At 39.7% G+C, this 20847-nt stretch overlaps 2 protein-coding genes across 6 annotated transcripts in view; both read right to left on the bottom strand.

Moving 5' to 3' along the window:
• Positions 1-10388, bottom strand: part of foxp1b (forkhead box P1b) — a gene marked incomplete at its 3' end in the record, with an annotated part of 141633 nt that extends 131245 nt beyond the window's left edge. For 4 of the 5 annotated variants that reach the window (XM_035662848.1, XM_035662850.1, XM_035662851.1 and 1 more), the window contains 1 exon segment: positions 9932-10388. 5 annotated transcript variants of the gene reach the window in all.
• Positions 10389-15836: 5448 nt separating this feature from the next.
• LOC118328533 (eukaryotic translation initiation factor 4E type 3-like) overlaps positions 15837-20847 on the bottom strand; it is a 7756-nt gene continuing 2745 nt past the window's right edge. The window contains exons 3-7 of the mRNA XM_035662296.1: positions 19519-19613; positions 18636-18696; positions 18466-18532; positions 18178-18333; positions 15837-17348 (exon numbers count right to left, since the gene is read on the bottom strand). Of these exons, the coding sequence (XP_035518189.1) occupies positions 17302-17348; positions 18178-18333; positions 18466-18532; positions 18636-18696; positions 19519-19613 (426 nt within the window). The 3' untranslated portion in view covers positions 15837-17301. The remainder of the gene's footprint in view (positions 17349-18177; positions 18334-18465; positions 18533-18635; positions 18697-19518; positions 19614-20847) is intronic.

Here is a 20847-nt window from a genome sequence, read left to right as displayed (position 1 = left end):
TCAATCCAGATGAACGTTCAGACCTACGTGCTGATGACAATACACGTGTAGCTGTAGTTGTAGGCAAGAACTTGTTTTTCCAAGTCTGGTCACGTGATGTGGAATATCGTTGCTTATTTATGGATCAGAGTCCAAACGAGAAGTGAGTGGCCTTGAATAGCCTACAGTATTAGTATATAGAGTATATGGCAGTGGATGTGTTGGACAAAGATCACAGAGTGAATTATTGAAACCGCCATGAGTACAGTGCACCCTGAAAACACTTTGTGAGATGACATCTCTCAGATGAATCATCAGCCAAGCAATGAGAAATGTCAGTTAGGCAATGAGAAACTGTCTCTGCCATTGTTTACATATTGACTGGCACTATGTGGTTGGCCCTGATGAGAACAACACACAGCCTCCAATGCTATGATCTCACTCGGTGGAAAAAGAGCTGTCACTGTGAATCTGGTAGGAGGGTGTGGCATTGCAATCAATGAAGGTTGAGAGACTTAAACACTAAAGAAAACAAATCTATTATTGGTCCCACGGCATGAAATCATACATTAGCTAAGCTGGTCCTGAAACAGTCCATCGTGCGCCAGCTACTCTACAATTTACTGCTCAAATTGTTCTCACCTCTGCTTTTTCCATTCCTCTGTCTATGTGAGGTTCAACTGAACACTTCACTGTGGCCTGCAAGCTCTTTTACACAGCGCTATTGATGAAAGAGATCACAGAGAAAGAGTGCATGAAGGATACAGAGTTTTCATCTACTATCCATCTCATATTCTAATGCAGCCATTATGCTCTAAAAAGAGACTGCTCATCTATTCATTTTTATGGGGGGATTTGCAAAAAAAGATGACACTGCAAGAGGGTTGGCCAGAGTGATTAAAATTCTTTGAATTAGCCCTTCAATCACTGCGTACAATTGTGTATAAAGTACACAGAAATGCACTCAAAATCCTGGCCCGACTCCTCTCAGTAGCAGGATATGAAAAGATTGATTTACTCATTTCTAACTGTGAGTTGTTTTCAGTGTGAGGAATTGATTGGTCAACACATTAAAAGCTTGTACATCATGCACTCCATACACACAACATGAAAAGGCTTTTAGAAAAATGCCCAATAACTGAGGACAGCTGATTGCTTAAACCGCACCATATCTGCAGCTTTTACAGCAGGTGCTGTAGATTTCCAACAAAAGGCTGTGAACAGTGAATGGTTAACGGTAGCGAGGAGGAAGAAAAGCGTGGAACATGTGTGCACGATGCAGAAGGCACTTTGATGTCACTTGTCGGCGTCACTCTATTACTGCTACATTTCACAAACACTGGAATAATGTCATTTCAAGGCAATGTGATCGTTGGTAAAATATATCCACAACAGAGTACAGTGGGAATGAAACAGCTCTCACGATGAAGTTACAAGGACAGTTTAAGCAAAACAATTCAAATATTTTCACATGTTGTCAATATACATTCAGAATAAAACACTTGAAATGTGCTTTCAGTGCGGCTAACTGAAAACTAATATATATGGGCTGCTAAATAGAAATAAGAGAATAAATACCCTGAAACTAATTTAGGCCCCTTTCATATACATACTCCATATGTGATGTGGTCTAACACACACGCGTCTGACCAATACATAAGCCACCGCTGTCACAGGTTAAAGTCTGGTCATCACCGCTTCAGAGACTCACATCTGCAAGTGACGTTCTATTAACATCAAACATACAGTTTTTTTCTCATGCTTTTTACTATAGTACCTGGAACAAAATAAGCACCAAATAAAGTTTCAGTTCCAGTTCAGTTTCTCTCTCTCACTCACCCACTCATACACTCTTTATTTCGCTCTTTTTTTAGACCAGTCAGGTACAGATAAATGTCTTGTAAGCCACAATAATATTAAACTAAATTTCCGTCCCTGATATGAAGGTGTGTTCACTCATTCATAACAAGAAATCCGAGCAGTGTCTGCGTCATTTAGATCGACTGCAAACTGCTGGTTTATGAAGGAGATACTTAACTTCAATACTGAAGAGCCCTTGTACAAAAAGCCACCACTGAACTCCACAAAGTCTGTCCTGTACGTCAGCTCATTGCTGTTGTCTTTTCCTTGCCACCGTAAACACTCATTTTCTTTTTGACAAATCGCGTTTTACACATGAGCTATGTCGTTATGTCACCTGACTACATTGGTCTTAGGAAACAGGGGAATACTACCAGCAGTAGGTCATTACACAAGATGCTGCTGCAGCGCCTCGTGTAATCCTCGAAACTGCATTTAAGATCAACTGAACAGTTTTTAATTTGATCAATTGTGTAGCTATGATGGATTCATAACCATTCACTTCATTGAAGTTTTGTGTGTTTTTTTCTACACTATATATGGCTATCTGGCATGTAAGGTTAGAAAAATGTAGCCTTATATGATGATATAGACTGTTACTTCACTTGTGCTATATGAATATTTAGCACTCATGTGAAGAGTAACGTTTGTATTTAGCTGGCTGTATGAATGTAGCCTACGCAGCTGCGTCCCGCCCCTGTATTCAATGGAACAGTAACTTTGCAGAAGTTGCACAGCTGGAGGATGCGTTTCCCACTCACAAACTTGGACCCAGGTTTTCCCCAATTTCAGGTGCTGACCATATCACACGGCACGTCACACGCCGGACGGACCGCCGTGCTCGCTGCTGTACCATTCTGGTGAGATGTTTGCAGGATCAGCGGCAGTCTAAAAGGGACTTTACACACATCCGCAGCCTCTGATTCTGAGCCACCATATGAAAGCCACAGATGTATCAAACCTGACAGGGATCTTTGTGTGGATGTCACCTTTTCACACATGATAAGTTGCAGTAGTCTTTTGTCATCGGGCTTGGCGTTTTCTACTATGATTTAACCGATGTGCGTTCATAGCAAGCCAGCGGGCTAGAGAAGGACAATCCCTCGCCATAGCCCTTCATAGCCAGGGATCAGCCAACTGAATATAATAAACAAAAATGTTTTGAAAACTGGGTTGGGACTTGAATTCATTATACATTTTTGGCACTTCTAATAAAACCACATCTGTGGACAACCTCATTCTTTCCCTCTGGCGAAGTCACTCTTGAGCAAAGTTAGTCAGAAAATGATGCCATGACCTGAGTAAAGACTCAACTCAAAGTATCAAATGATATCTACTATGATTAGAGTTTTAAATGGGAACAGCAAGGGGCACTATTATCTCACAACATACAGTCTCCCTTTAGATTTGTATTAAAAGGCATTCAAAAGAATCTGATAAAAAGGTTGACATAATGACCATGTTTTACTAAAACCAAATTCTGTCATTAAAATGTATCTTCACAAGAGTTCACAGTGAAATATTTTGGCAAAATCTTACTTATTTGTTTAAAATTGAAAACTCTAAAGTAAAATTAGAACTTTGGCATAGTATAATCCTAAACAAAACAAATGATACCACTGAATTACAACAATAACAAAGTTATTAGACAAGATATCAACAAAAACCAAAATGTGCTTTTCAAAAACAACGGTGACAAAGTGTTTAGTCAGCACACGCAGCGAATGGTTAGCCACTATCTACTTCAACAAGTAATCCCAGCCCGGGCTAATCTATTGACCGAAACGATAAACAAAAAAAAATGACTCCTGCGAAAATAACCATCTCCTCAACGGAGTGGTTTGGGAATGGAGCCCCACCCTGTTTACAACAGCGAGAACAAAAACAAACTCCCTCCAAGGAGCCCGGCAAATGCAAGTCACACACTCCAACCCATACAGGCAAACAACAACAACGTCTGAAGATCTACTGGGAGAGCGGGCTATCAAACAACAGCAGCCTGCACACAAACAAGGCGTGTGCATCTCTCTGCGTTTCAGGGAGTGAACTGGAGAGCGAGAGAAAGCGCCTGTGAGAAAGAGGGAGGGAAAGCGAGAGTTGGTGTGAAAGTGGAATTGAGTAGCAAACAAAGTCAAATACCACCCCCAGTGCCACCCCGGTCTCAGGTCAACTGAATCATCAGGAGTCAGGTTAGATACCGTCACCACCTTCCACCAATAGCTCACAAAACCACATCAGTATGACTTCACCGTGGCAAACCCGGCACTCTGAGAACGCTCTCCCTCAATATCCAGGGGACTCTGAATGAAGAGGTAATGAATCTCAGTTAACAAGGCCATTATCAGTGAAGGAACTACATCATCATGAGGGACTCCAGATCCACGAGGCCCTTACATCCACTGGCCTTTTATTGTTGCTATTAAACACTCAGGTATACTGGTAACAATTGTAGCAGCAAAATAAAAAGCACCAAGATAAAAGTATTAGGCTTCTGATGTGGCGCTGTACATCGTCACAGTAAACAATGAGAATATGTAAGAGACACTGGCCCAATTAGCCATCGCTGCTCTCCGCTGTCAAGTATTTAAACAGCCTTCTAGGATCATAATAGTAACCTGCATACTTTCATCTGTGCTCCAGACTCATCAGCGTGCTAGTACCTCTGCCCGAGCGCTGCACTGCATCTTGGGTAATTACTGCTTCCCAATTACCACCCAGCTGGTAAATATATATCAAATAAACAAGCAACAAGCCGTCAATTAGGAGCACCCTTTCATAATGGGGGGTTCAGAATGAGGTTTTCTGTACAGACAGAAGGAAGCGTGCGCCAGAGCGGGGCGCTCAACTTCAAAGTGAACTTGTATCAGTTAAAGGGTACACCTGAACACAACAGTTTGTCAAATAATTACATGTGTTTTTGAGGCAATTCATATGCGCGTCTAATTACAGGTGCTTTAATTGCCAGAAGGGCAGAATAAACAACATGGGAACAGTGGTGTTCCACAAAGAAAGAAAGGACTTAAGAATGAACCGTGGCCTTTTCTTCACAGGCGGGTGGAGATGGACAGTAGCATTGTTGAATTCAAAGGCAAAGGGAACAGCTGCAGTAACAGTCTGTCAACAAAATTTGCATTGCTGCTCTCTCCTCATCTCCATTACTCTCTCCTGTCTCTCCTCAAGCCCACGGAGCTGCCGGCTTAGATCTGAGTACTCTGATGGCTTATCACATAGCGAGCAGCAGGCTAAGCCGGAGTGATGCGCCCAAAAGACATGATCAAAGCACACCAACTTTCCACCCAGCAATGATGATGGAAGAGCAGGCCCTGCCATGTTATGTTTCTTATTAGGCAGGGACTGCCAGCAGAAAAACACAGCCAACAAGTCAAGGATGAGGCCCTTAAAGATGTGCTCCTGCAACCTCGCCTACTCTTATCAGGGTTTAAGTAACAGTCGGTGACATTTTCACATTAGTGAATGTCGGTTTTGCTACTTTCATTCTCACACTGATACGGCGTAAAAATGATTGAACCTATAGGCAGATTATAAAAGCTTTTATTTCGCAGCTCTAAGCATGCAGTTTTGGACAGGTCTTAATATCTGAAAAACTCCGGCGCAAGTGAAGGTGTTTTCATTTCCAGCAGCAGGAACACAGCAGGTTTGTTTGATAAACAGAAGAACCTGGGGACAACATGAGCAGCCGCCACTAGAAACTGAAATATCACACAGAATAATAGGCACTTATCATAAAAATACCTTTACAAATTACAACTTTAAACGGATGCTTGCTTCTTCCTCCACTCTCAAGTCACATGGTGTATTTTCAGGTAAATATCAGAGCCCACATCAGTTTAAACACGACATGCATACCACCATATGAGTTCAGGAATAGCCTAATACCAACAGCAGCACAACAGTCACCACATTGTTTTTCTCTTCTGCTGACTTGTCCAAAATTGAAAAAAGCAAAATGACTTACTGAAAACTGTAACAACGGATTCAAAAAAAAAAACATTATTAGGATCTACATCAAGCTTTCTGCTTTGTAAAGTTCTGGTCTAGACTACAAAAGAAAGCAAGAGATATCTCTTTGGAGATCTGGACCGCATGTGGTAAGTTCTTGATTGAACATTAACTTTTGAAAATACTGTAGACGTTCAAACAGCGAGGAATTACTCAGAGTTTGGAATGACAAACGAAACAGCATTTGAGCTCGTCAGGTTATGCCAGAGTATTAACTAAACATGGATCAACGCATATTTGATTTGTTCCCATAAAACAAAAGCCTTGTCATCCATAAGGCCATCGAAGCCACATCATAAACACGCGCAGACGGACATACGGCCTGGACAGCTGATGGAAACAGGTGCAGAGGTTTGGCCTGGCAGCTGAGCACAGCTTGTAGCATATGGCTGAGCCCCTCATGTCTGGACAAAAATGTTTGTAGCTTACCTGCATCATTCCCAAACCAGAAAACGGCTGTGCTGCTAAAGAAACTCTGCGTCTAAGTTATTGCATGCTAAGAGACTCAACATGAGAGCAGGACATCGTGTGCCTAAGAAAACAAGCAGCAAAGTTCATACAGAAAGAAAGACAGCTCGCTCAGAAAGTACTAACTTCATTATTGATTATCCAAACAATGTGTGGACACCTGAATATGAAGGCTTTCAGCAACACAATCAGTCAAATCAGCTGTTTCCTGTAGTTTCCAGCCCAAAACACATTCAACTAGATTCAAATCAAGATCAAATAAATGAGTATTTTGAGAATTAGAATTATACATACAGAGAAAGGGCCTGAGCTAAATATTTTTAAACCGGTATCGTTGCAATATAACAATGTTATGCAGCCCATCAATCCTAATTCAAACTTAACTGCATTTACAAAAGGCCCATTATTTATTCAAATAACAACACTACTTTTACCTGAAACCAACACACCAACTCATTTAATACACACATTGACAGATAGAACTAAATATGCATGACACTTCCATATTTTCCAACAACAGACTTTCTGCACAGCAATGTTGTACTGAATTCCTGAACCACAACACCACCAGTAGCAAAATCATGTTTTAACTCCAGTTAATTGATTGTAGTCACATGCTCGCTCTCCTTCCATGCAGATGGATCTATTTTGTGTCGGCCTCCCTCCCTTTATTAAGGACAGATGACAGTAGGAGACAGTAATTAATGGCGGCATGAGTTAATGGCCGTCCTGAGCATTTTGCAGTCTCCATAGAGACTGAGGAGCTGCACAGAGCACACCTGAAGCTGTCCACTCTCTGACCAATCGCCTTCCCTGGCATGGAGAAGCGTCTGCCTGTGGCACGCCACAGGGGCCGGGACACACTAACCTTTACCCTGGAAATATTGTTCTGCTTTCCTTTGTTATCACATCCATTCATGTAATACAGCACTAATGAGTGTGCTGCACTCGTATTCAGATTGCCTGTACTCTTCCCTCTTTGTTTTGTGTGAATCAAACATGCAAAACTCACATGACAAATTCATTTACCAGAAAATTCCCTTTTATTCATCTGTCACTTGTCGTGCTTTGTGCGGAAATGTTTCAAGCCACTGGTTTGAGGGCGTCTTGTATCTGAAATCAAATGAGGGGTGAAGCTGGCAAATAAATCTAATATAGAAACAACACAGCAAAATGCAGAACCTTATTCCCACACTGGGCCCAAAATAACTCTCCTTATCATTCTGCTGCAAGCAAGGGTGCACAGTCAGTCTACAGCCCCTCCGTACCCAGCACAGGGTATTTCAGTGTGTGTTCACAAATACTGAGCCGTCAGATGAAAGAGAGCGCCGCTCCACTCAGGGATGGGAGTCCCCACACTGAATGCATGAGTGACTGATTACTTTCTTACTAGTTCAACCTCAACTCTCTACAAAGAAGAGCCTTAGCCACAGCCTGAAGTGGCCAAACTAGAAACAAGGGCTTTCCAAATAACACAAAATCACAGATTGCTGCGTAAAGGATCTTGCATCATTACAATGCATACAGCTGCTCTTCCTCAAATTTCAACCTTTTTCACTTTCCTCCCTCCCCCCCCCCCCCTCCCCTTCCCCCCCCCCCCCCCCCCCCGCCAACTCAATGTATTCAGCTGTACTATGGGGCAGGGAAATTACAGCCATTCTTGTTTCTAGAAGCAGACGCGGGGACAGTGTTAGGTTTTTCCCATCACAGACGGCAGAAGGCTGACTTGGGTCTGCATGTTACAGCCGTGTCAAACGGCAGGCCTGGAAAAGTTGCAAAGAAAGTTCATCCTGTGTTTTAAAACCTGGGTCAGCATTTGCGAAGGTCCATTTCTGCATAAGTGAGCACACAAACCCCAGTGCCTGTTCAAATAGTCTGCAGCTCTCTCTCAGGCAGCTCATGACAACAGCCCAGCAGCAGCACTGTTTGATCTCCAATGTTTTCCTTAATCTGGGTTGTCAAGGTTCGCTTGTTGGAGGCTGTTTACTTTACTTCTCCTACAAAAAAGTGTTTTTTTCCCCCTCAGACAATGACTAATCCAAAGACCAAGAAGGAGGGAGCACTGCCAGCAATAGTTGTTAAAGCTGCAGTTTCCCTTTTGTAAAATTTCAGATGCTTTTAGTCCTGCTGTTGCCAGCTGCAGACTTACTGTATAAAATATTAGGGTAGTGTTTCATTCTTATACGTATGTAGTTCACTCTCAACGGACAAACGCAATCTGTATGTATTTATATAAAAGGATGGCTTTTGGTGAAAATACTAATTCTGTCTGACTGAATTAATAATAATAAATCAACATGGATTAAATACAAGAGACACGTGTTTATAATATGAACACACACATTTAAAAGCTGCACATTACATACACATACACCTGTTATGAAATGTTAATTAAAACTGAAAACTGAAAATAGATAAATAGATAGGTAAAATATTTTGAACGTAAGTTTACTTGATGGCTTTGCTTTCGGTGTATTTCTACAGGGCAAAATATTTTGCTCAAGTGCATTCCTTTGGACAGTGTATACCATGTTAGTAAAATAAAACAACAACAATTTAATCCATTCAAACCCAATAGAAACTACTGGTAATTTCTAATTTATTATTTATTAATTCATTTTTAATTGTTCTAAACTTTTTTTCCCCACAAGTGATCATAAAGTGCTGTGCAACTTCAGCCTATTTACAGTTAAGAAAATGTCCATCTGTACCCACACCATATCTGACTCAGTAACGCCATTCAGTTCAAACCACAGCTAAATAAAGACACAATGTCAAAAACTTGTAATGTCGAGGTGTGACTATTAGTTAAGTATAATTAAAAACCAACTCCCTAAATCCTTTGTGTTCATTAAAAGTTAAATATGAGCTGAATATCCGCTTTTAAATGTGTGCCGTCTTCTCGCTGAGCGGACGAGTCACACCAACACAGCATTCAATAACGCCAATGATGGACAGCCAAAATAAAAGTTGACCTGTCTGTTAGCTAAAGCTGTATTACGGCTATAATAACTACAGTTTAGGGCACTTGTAATGCCTTCCTCCGGTCTCTCGGAGTTTGGAGGACAGCTAACACGTGGGGAAAAGCTCCTTCCCTGGTCTTATTCCAAAGAAATCACGGCACTCAAACTTCCCTTTCGCCGTGTAAAGTTAAAAACTTTACGGCTCCATGCTAACAGGTAGGGCAGTAATTACGGACTGTTAACGGCTATCGCTAACCAGCACTTTATAACCGACGGAGGTTATAAACATGCATTTCCCCCCCCCGGGGTCTCCTGAGTAGCCTCAACTAAGTTAGAAACCCAACTTTGCAACACAAAAAAGTAGTGGATACAACACTCGTAGCACGAAAACAATCTTGTAACAGCCGCTCCCAACCAACAGAGACATTAAACAGCGCTAGCAGGCAGCCTACATGATAATAATACAGGTGTTTGTTTATTTGTTTATTTGGCTAATTTCGCTCATTCTAGAAAACAGCAGCAACAACCGGAGACAAACTCCGTGTGTGTGTGTGTGTGTGTATTTGAGTGCAGCAGCGGCAGGTATGTAGACACGATACAAAGCTAATGTTAACTAACATGATGATAATAGTGAAACTTACCCGCAATGGAAAACGCTTTACAGCAGCTAACAGGCGCACGCGGAGGGTACCGATTTGCTAGTATGAGATAACGAAGCCGTGCACGCGAGCTTGTGTACCGAGAACGCGTGCGACGCCTCGGCGTTGGTGGCGAGGTGGGGGGACTAACTTCACTACAAGGAGAAAGAGATAATCTTACCGAGGGCGTCGAGAAACAAAAAAGGCAAAATGTGGAGTTTCACACTCGCTGCCTCCCGGTGTGCCTCGCGGGGAAAGGCGCGAGCTCTCTTTCTTAATGTTGTTATTAGATTTTAACACGCCGAGAAAAGAAGGAGAAAAAAAAAAAGGAAGAATCGCGGATGGATGTTTGGATGTTGTTGTTTTTTATGTCCCAAGTCCGTGACGTCATATCCACCTGCGAGAGTAAACAACGTTCAATGCATCGCAGATCCTTCATAGACGCATCATAGTCACAAGTACAATTCAGTAGCACTTAGTAGCACTTAGCAGGTCCTTTCTATGGGGAAATGTAATGATATGCATTAGTTTTAGCTGAAAGTGTGACAGGAGAGAGGGGGCTGTCAGAAAAGCTAAAATGTCTAAGCTGACTAATTACAACTGAGGCAGAATGAACTTCTATTATTTCAGTTCTATAATTTCAATCCTGTCTTTTTCTCTTCTTTTTTGATCTATGGTTCATCATAACTGTTCCAAAGCCTTACTACAAAAAAAATTAAAAGCTTTGACATAATCATCAAAGATGTTTTAATCTCACTTGTGAGGAGTTGTAACTGTTGAAGGAGGGGTGGTATTATGGTTTTGAAAATGACTGGAGATAACCAGAGTGCAGGTTCTATATTTTCTGACGGCGGGCCAATTCTTCAGAATACTTGTAAGGGGACCTGACTGCATCTGAATCGGCACAAAGTTAGAATCTCTGCTTTTTTATGTGGTTGAAACGTCTTTGCTCACACCTAAACAGTTTCCCCTCAACATGACTGTCACAAGAAGTGCAAAAAAACATTATGACAGTAATTAAAATCTGTCACTTGCCCCTGCAGACGAGAATTATCACGGGCCAGTTCAACAGTCCAGTTAACACTCATTGTAAAGCAACATTAATTTAACCTCAAGAGAAAATATTTTAAGTCGTTTTTTGCCCTTGATCAAGGTCTGAGAAGCACAGCTCATTTCGCTGTGAACGACATTACATTTATCATGGCTACATCTGGGAGGAATGCTGCTGATGAACCCTCTTAGGAAAGTCTGTTTCTTAGTAGAGAGCGCCACCCTCTGACCATGCCCAGTCACAGGAAAAATGACTATAACATTTCCCCAGAATAACCACTTAATCTGTAGTATGTGAGTTTGTCCTCTGGCGTGTCACTACACAGTTTCTTACCTGCATTAATATCCTTAACCCTTCAGTACAATGGGTGTTTGGCCAACATACATCAGGCCATAACCGTTAAGTAAATGTGAAATTGAAATAATAATGCTTGGAAACTTTTCAGAGCATATAACAATAGTAAACCCCTGAAAACAGTTTTGCCACAGAAATGTGATCTTTATCAGGCTTCAGGCATGTCTTCATTTTCAATATTAAACAAAGTTCTGCACTGCCGTACCCTAGACACACCTACAAAACTCTATCAACTGTGACAGGAAACTAAGATAAACAAACTTCTTCATGCTTTTGTCTGGGTTAATTCATAGTAACGGTAACACAAAATGAGGAAACAGGAAAACAAAACATTGCCTACTATTTCCTGTTACCTACCTACTATGACAAAAACAAACAAACAAAAAACACTCTTACATACCCCTGGGTCCTCAATGGCCCTGTAAACATTGTAGACAAATACATTTGAAAAACAACAATTTTGACAAAAGAATTGTTAAGAACAAGGAAATGAAATGAAGGAATTAGACCAGGTGATCAAGCCCCAGGTCTTTAACTGTGTTTAAGGTTGAATTTGTATTACATGTACACAGCATAATATTTCCATAGTAATTACAATATATATCATAACATAGTGATAATTGATAGTAATATATATTTTAAAATATATTTCCATAGTTTTTAAAAAAAACACATCCCACACAATCCCACAGCTGAGAGTTGGCTTTATGTAGTATGTATATGTTGTAGCAAGTACCCTGAAGGCACACAGACATGCATCAGTCTCTGCATGGCCTACAACTACAATGCTGTGTTCAATGACCTCAGGGCCCATTAAGCCACAGCAACACAAGTACAAAGCTGCAGAGTTGGATTCAAATATATGAATCAGGGCACATTCTTCTACTTCATGTAATTTGACCTCTTATGGTACAACTATATTATCCCCATTATATTCCTAACAGGATTTAGAGTTGCTATGATTTGTATGTTGAGCAATTTTTTTCAAAAGGTTGTAAACATTATTGTCGGGTGTAATTAATGAAAACATTCAAATGTGTGTACGGTGTCATGAAGACAATCTAACGCGTGATCTATGCTTTCTAATTCTTCACTGGCTTGATCTGCATGTCAATACTGGATCTATGAGTGCAGCGGAGCCCAGCAGCCATGTGTCTGGGTCTGAATTCATTATCGTGTTTTGTTGGTGTCACGCTGGTGATGTGTTGTGTGGATTAGGGCCCTGACTTGATGGAGTGTAGTTACAAATTAATTGAGGATCACTATCAGTTACGTAACAGCCTCTCCACACATACGCATGCACACAACAAAGTAATTAGCTTTCTGTTAATTAGGTAATTAAGCAAATGAATAGGGGCTCCTCTTGATTCCCAAAGGGGGATGGATGGCTTTCATACGGTGTTTTTCCCGTGCTGCTGGGGGCTGTAGCATTCAACATGTAATGAAAGGGACAGGACTTCTGGAGAAGCTATACAGATAATGAGCAGTAAAAAAAACTGTCAAATGAGTGAAAGAAGGACAAACTAACTTTGTACACCATTGTGCAGTTGTAGATGCAAACATTAATAGTGAGACCATGTTTTTATTTGTTTAATTTCACCCTTGAAGGCTTATTATATTAAATCACAAAGGACTGCATTTTTTTTAAAGTTCATTACAAACCACATTTAAATGTCTATTTGTTTTTTAAGGTATCATTTTTAACAAACGTACACATCTCTCCATTGTAGTGGACACCATGCTCTTCAGCAACAGTTCATGTATAATGCCATTTACCTATGCATGATTCTGATGCTAATGCACGATGCTGTTTGAGCATGCAAGTGATACTGAGGAAAATGTACATCATTACTTTGGGGTGAATGGAAAAATAGGTCTAGTCTCTTTAAAGATGGATTTAGTGGCATCTAGTGGTGAGATAGCAACCAACTGAAACCCCTTGACTCAACCGAGCGTGTAGGAGAAACTCGGGTGGCCACAGCCAGTGGCCAGGGCTAGGCAGCCTGCAGCTCTGGAGCAACGTTTGACCTCCTTCAGTCACTGTGGCTTTGACAAAAAATCATAAGGAAATGAATAACTGATTTATTTATATTTTACTTTTTCATTTATCATTGTTGTAAGTGATTGTTATATTCTCCAGATGTAAAAATGTGCAATGACTAAAAAATGTTTTAACAGATCTTAACAGTTAACAGTTCTAACAGAGAAACCCTCCTCTCACTTCACCAAGCACATGCAAACACGAACCGAAAAGTCAGCTTTCAGTTTTTTTTCATTCTCAGTGTTTATAACAAATAGGTCTGATGTCACTGTTACCATGGTAAATGCTAATAACATCAAGCTTCAACCCACATCCTCTTTTTAGTATTTTAGGAGTGCACTGTGAAACCATAAGACTTGTCTTATAACGATGGAGGTAATGAACTTGAAACTGCCTTTGGTTTGACGTACATACATTTCTTACACAGGTGATGAATTATGGCAGATTGTAGAAAGTAGTACTGTTTCAACAGTATCATTGAAAACTAGGTTTTTCTAACTGAGAAGTTGCATTTGAAATGTGGCACCAGGGTTCTGCAACAATGCAAATCACAGACAAACAGGAGCATTTCCCTAAAGATCAATAAGCTTTTCTGTAACACTTCATTTGAAGGAGTGTGCATAAGTCTTTACATTGTTTTTGATGTCTGTGTTATGACAACTTGACATTAACCAATACCTCATAAACATGGCTTAGCAGTCCTAATTATCATACTTACAGTAGATATTTGTCTTTATGTGTTAACATTAACATTAAAACAGCATATCATATGTGGGTGGTTTGACATTGTCATGAGACCATTACAATTGTGTCATAAATATTTTCCTTGACCTCAGCGGTACAATTTGGCCTTTCCATTAAGATGTCATTAAATTGTATTATACTGTCAAATGCTTTTGAATACCTTAAAGCAACATTAAAATGTGTATTTCCTTGGTGCTTCTACAGTTTGAGTGCAATTCACCTTTACCCCACTGTTGTGCCGGTGTGATTTATGACTCTGATCCGGATCAGCTTTTATGGAGAAAATATTTTCTGGTTTTCCTTCTGTAAAAACACATGCAAAAAACACAAAATCAAATTACACGTATTATTATCAAGATATCATAATTAAAAATTTAAATACAAATACAATAAGCTGTGTTCCACTGTTTAACAGGCACTAGATGTAACAAAATCCTTCACACATCTGAAACATTATGCCTTTAATAAGTCATTTTGGTAGCTTTTAAATACAGGTTGCTTGACATCCTTAATTTGAACAAAAAAATTTGTAAAAGACTAAAGCAACATTAGGCCTGTCAAAACCAGTCCAAGTTTAGAGGGAGACTCTAGAACGAGACCAATAAAAAGTCCTATTCCAAGATTAAGCACAACACACAATACTGTTTAATTTACTTATTTTATAGTTAAATGTGATCACTTAAAGTAATGCACTGGATTTAAACATTCATGGTTAGGACACAATCAGTGGTCTTGGTCTGAAGTACCACCACAGCATTTTGAGCTGTATTCAAATGGTTGCAGCTTGACTGCCAGATGCACACAGATGCACACAGTCTTTAAGTGACCTCTTTCCAACCACATTGCTAAATATGAACTTGAGCTAAACAACTGGCTACTAAACAATTAGGATTATAATGTCCCTATGAAGTTCAGTTTTAATGGTCAATATGACAGTCTACTTCAGTCCCTGAACTTCTCCAAATGCTTGCACATTTAGTCTTTAAAGCTGCAAATAAACCACTCCAACAGAATGCTCGCGCTGCTGTATGTGCTGGATGTGGTAATAGGCTATATGCAAACACACTATCCACATCAACTTTGTGAAGTGATAAAGCCAATGTTGTGTTGTGCTGCCCCCAAGTGAACAAAAATAATAATGATAATGGGAGCTGAAGACATTTTGACACACAGTAGGAAAAGTACAAGTGTAAAAAACAAAAAAAAATTAAATTAATAATGGCTGAATTTCATTTGGCTGTTTCAAGTCTTGGCATTGTGCATGCTGACTCAGAAGACTAACTGAGGCATTTGAATAGAGCAGTCATCGGTAATGTTCTCAGTAACACCTCTGCTTTTTGCTATATCTATTGTGAGAAAGGTCTATTAACACACTGAAGCACAAAGAAAAACAAAGAACCATGCATTAACTGTAAATTCAGAAACACACTCAAAAAATGGTCTTACCTTAATTGCAAAGCCATTGCTACTCACTGCTTTCTGACCTTTACAAGATTTCCCATCTTACCTCAGGAGACACACTAGTAAGAGTATAATGTGTAACTGCTACAATTAAATGTGATGAATCAGCACTGAATGGCTTGGTAGTAAGTGAAAGATGAGGTATTAACACACACACATACCCCACATGCCCGGATAAAATGGCGAAACTGTCCTTTCACAGATATGTGTTGTTGTTGATGTTGACTGTACTATACAAAAAGAAACACAAAAGATAATTGCACTTTCATTTAATTTTTTATTTACTTTGTCCATGTCACTGCAAAAAGTCATGTTTACAAAGGAAATACTGTCCCCTTATAACCAACTTATCAACCAGTCCAAAGTGGATCTATAAAAGTGGTGTGATAATAATACCAGTGGCATTCAGTTTCCTGCATTAAAGCAACTGTATGTTAACTGTGTTAGTGAAGGTAAGTCAGGCTGGGTGATGAAGTCTCATAAAATGGCCTAGATTTCTAAAGTGATGTGATAGAAATGTAATAGAAAAATATGTTTTTCTATTACTAGTGTTGGTATTTATCATAATGGATGTATAGGTTTGTGGTTTAAAGTGTACTTTGCTTTGAAGCAGCAGTCTACATTGACTCAATAACTACTGAAACTCACCACATTTATTAGACTTTTTCTTAATGATCCAATCTGACATATTATATTTACAAAATCATGCTAAATATGAGAATAGCATGACCTAATGTTACTTCTTTTAAAGCAAATAATGCTGTCTGTGTATATGGTTAAGGACACGGTCCTGTAAGCGAACTAGAATCATCGGTGGGGGAAACAAGCACAGACAAGTACTAAGGAGCACCACTAGTTGAGCACAAAATGTGCAGTATCTCTTGAGAGTAATGCACTAAACAATCCGTGACTCCATTCAGGAGAGCGGAGGGTCCACGTCCACACACGTGGGGAGGGAAATGTTAAAATGTGGTGTGGCTGACAACATTCAAAGAGGCACCTTTCAGGACGGGTTCTGCTCTGTAACTAAAGACATCTGAGAAACCAAATCTGGAGTGTCTTCAGGCCGTATCTGTGTTGGGATATGTTCTGATTCCCAGTGATGGCTTTATAACTGAGGGACACTGTGATTGGAATAGGTAGTCATGTGCAATATTTCCAAGTGTTACCCTGATTTAAGTTTGATGCACAGTTGATGAAGTTTCAAGAAAGCAAACGGGACATTCACTTCATCCTCAGAAGTAGGAAAAACTGCAGCTGAATAAAACACAATAGGATACAAACTTCATAGACGGCAGAGAAGTGCTTTGGCACTGAATAAGCGGACTTAATTAAAACATTGCATGAATTGAGATATCTTAAATATCAAACAGTTAAAGCACACCAGGTTATGTAGCTGCTACCTCTATACCAGGACTGAATTGTGAGGTCCATAGGCCGTGCAGAGAACAGGACCATGACAGTGCAGTTCAGCACAGGAGGAAGTCAAAAACCAACATAAACTTATGAACTGATTAATGCTGGATGTACATTCTCCGAAGAGCTCAGAGCTTTAGGACCCACATCAAAATGAAACAAGGCATCAGTCGTTAAAAGTTATAAAAATATATTGATAACATTTCCTTGAAAGCAAAATAATGTCCTTGATTACGTTGTGGACTGCTCCTTTACGACAAGGCCGGTACAGAGTTCAGGTTAAAATAAAAAAAAGTGCATTACAATCTAATGTCTTGAGCGTCCTCCTTCAAAGGCATGATGCTCCATGTGTGCTGAAAAAGTCAAAGTGATTCATTGTGAGTATAAATGCTGTCAGGCATGAAAGATTATCATTTTACATGCACCATATGGCTTTTTGTTTTGAAATATGGAAAAAAAAAAATGTATACCCGTCCCCAGACTGCAACGTTAAAGTATGAAAAACTGGACTCATAAGTCTGCAAAGATCTTCACTGCTCGCAAATTAAGCAGTTCAAACAATACAATACAACCAGTTTAATGAATACATACTAATACTAATACTAAATAAATATTCCACTAAAAATCAGAATAATAGAACAATGAGAATAAAAACACCTCATGCAACCACCTCAATCAAAAGACACTGGCCCGATCCGGTTTGATCCAGAGAATTTTCAATCTGGGTATTTTGATAACCCGTTCAATAGGTAAAGAAATATAGGAATAAATATATTTGTTCTGTGCGTGTTTGCCAAACATTGGGGCAAGCTGAGCCGCACCTATACTAATGAGGGTTATAAAACAATAACACGTAGTAGCTCATTAGAATTTTGGGAACACATTTTTAACATGTAGTAAGAAGACTGGCCAATGGGAATGTAAAGGACATTTTTCTTGATGCCTTTTCTACAACGTCAGTACAGCCCTGAATAGCCTACAGCCATGTACACTCCCTCAATCATCGTCTGGCATGCTTACTGTACACGCTCTGGTTGGAACCATGTCCAATTGTGCACAGTTAATCCACACTTCAGATGCAACAGTCTCGATTCATGATTTCTGACAAGGCATCTGTAAAGCTTGAGCTCCTAAATGCATAAGGTCCAATACATGCAAGTGGAAAAAATCTTGTATACTTACACTTATAAAAAACAGCTTTAAAAGATATGTTCGGGAGGAGCTCATAGACTTTCCCCAAGATATTTGCTTCGTTAGCAAGAGATGCATCTCCATTCCAGATTTGTACAACGTCTTCCCGATCTCGAACGCTAACACTGACGCCAACAACCTCATCGTCTGGAAAATAAACAGAAAACAAATACTCATCAGTGCAATTGTTGTGTTAGGAAGGCATATTTCTTTTATTGAGGGCGAATAAATCTTCTCTTGAAAACACAAACATTAAACACCAAGTATGGACTAGCTCACCTGAGGCACAGTAATCTGCAAACTGCTCTCCAATAGTAGCAAGTAACAATTCTTTCCAAACTGCAGACTGAAACAAGAAGAACACAGAGGAGCTAATTAGTAACTCAGGTATTAGAAATATACTACTGTATATTATAATGTGATACTACTATGTGAAACAGACCACCTACAGCACTTTCTTTTGGTATTTTCATCTTCCATACTCCTCCGTTTGCATTGCTTTCTTCTTCCCTGTTGGTTTGAATGATTAAAGGAAAAATGATATAATGCAACCTTAACCGTGTGATAAGTTCTACACAACATTTTAAATACATATTTTACTTAAACTTCATTCAAGAGACATACATTAGAGATAAATGTTGGTTATCACAATACACCGCTCAGAATGGGTTGTAAAAACCGGTTCATGTAACAAACTCCTGACTAGTACTGGCATCACATTAAAGGTGCCCTGTGGAGTTCCTTGTAAAACATACATGTTTACAAATTCCTTGAGGTCTAACAAACATGTTAATAGCATTCCTTCCCTCCTAAAACATTTGCAAGTACTTTAAATAATCCATTGTTAACATCCATGTTTACTGGTTGCAGTCTGATTCAGTCCCTTTTTGATATTTTGCTGTGTTTCTTAGTGCGTTGCTGCCACCTATATGTCAGATTAGTGTATGGAATGGTGTGAAACCTCTGGCACGAGTGTGTTTTGGCAAGCACAGGACAAAATGGGGACCCATAAAAAACAAAAAAAAACAACTGAGGGAGGTAGAGGTCAAGAACTCCACGAGGAACCTTTAATATTTGCCCTACCATGTATAATGTCTAACTGATGGTCTTATAATAATAACCATAGCTATATAATCAATCCAAAGTATAACAATGTCATAATTCAAGCTTTTATGACATACTTATACAAACACATATTTTACACCCCTTTAAAGTTTAGTGGGTGTATTACATTTTATCATGTTACTGCATGAACTACAGTCATAATTTCCCTCCGCTCGAGCCATTGTTCAGGGGACATTATCATAATATTTACTATAATAATATACTCACCACAGTGGCCTCCGTTCTCCACGCATTAAGTGATAGCTACATCTCAAAGGCAGGGCTGTGACTGGAGGGATGTTGTTGTATACACTCCAGAACATCTGCAAACACAAAAGAGTTGATTTTCTTTCTTAAAGCTAAAAACAAGGTTACTGTTACTGTCATACAAGGTTTCCCTCCTTCATGCAGTTTGAAATCAAATCAAACTAAAGCCGATAAATAGAGCTGATAATATGATGGCAACATTGCTTTTCATTGACAAGTGCAGCAGCTGTTCTCATGACGATGACTTAGGCAGAGCCATGCAGTGTAGACTAGAGAGCCAAACATGTCATTGCTGGCGTGGATGTTTTTCAGTTTGCCATATATATTCTACAGGTGCTGTGTGAGGACAGAAAAAGTCATAAAATCGACTTCAACTCTACAACTTAGCCTTCTTACCCCCAGGTGTTCATAAACTACAGGTTATCAACTTCTTTTTGAAACACAAAAATGTGAAATTATCAGTATCTGCCACACGAAGCAAGTACAATTTCAGCCATGTTCCCCCGTGACCAGTGCAAAACATTTTTGGGAGAAAAAACAAACTTAGATGTTCAGTACAGCGCTGCACCATCAGTGTCTGGTTTATTAAGAAAAACACTTAAATGCTTCACTGCAAATGTTTAGAATCTATCATTAAATTCATGGCAAACCAATTTTTTTTGTCATTGTGTAATAACACTAAGAGAGCACTGTAGTTGCATTAAACTTAGTGAGAAACAGGCTTGTGCTTCACTGAGAAACTTTATAATTCTCTGTATCAGGGAAGTGACTGCAGTTGACTGCTGTTAAACTGTTTATGGCAGTTAGCAACTGCACTGAAAATAGAAATATCAAATATAAAATGTTTATTCATCATATAAAATAATGCATGACTGACTTCTTCTTTTTCACAACCTGTGAAAAGCTTTGGATATTAGCTTTAAAGTCCCAATCAGTACAATGATCATATACACACAAAATGAAAGAGTTGACTTCCGGTATTTGGTGTGTTTCATCTTATTCAAACTGAAACTACAAGCCTGTTTCACTTCCATGTTTACAAAAATTAGCAATGTAAACAAAACTTGCCAATTGCATGATGCCCGGCTTCATATTAAATTAAAGCTGCAAGCAGCGTTGGGCGGAACCTCGCCATCAACCTACGTCGGGGCCTGCATGGCGGTCACCCGCCACAGCCGCGCCACGCCGCATCGCCCCACCCCTAAGCCCTCATCGTCGGAAGCCAAGGCAGACCGCTCTACGTCGTCACACGTTTCAGACACTGGGCAAAACTTCACGTAAATCAGATCA

The sequence above is a fragment of the Morone saxatilis genome, unplaced genomic scaffold, assembly GCF_004916995.1.
Source record: "Morone saxatilis isolate NCDOM2014 unplaced genomic scaffold, NCSU_SB_2.0 Contig18, whole genome shotgun sequence".
In the NCBI taxonomy this organism is placed as follows: domain Eukaryota; kingdom Metazoa; phylum Chordata; class Actinopteri; family Moronidae; genus Morone; species Morone saxatilis.
The sequence above is the reverse complement of the archived record's forward strand: the minus strand, read 5'-3'. Positions and strand labels throughout refer to the sequence as shown.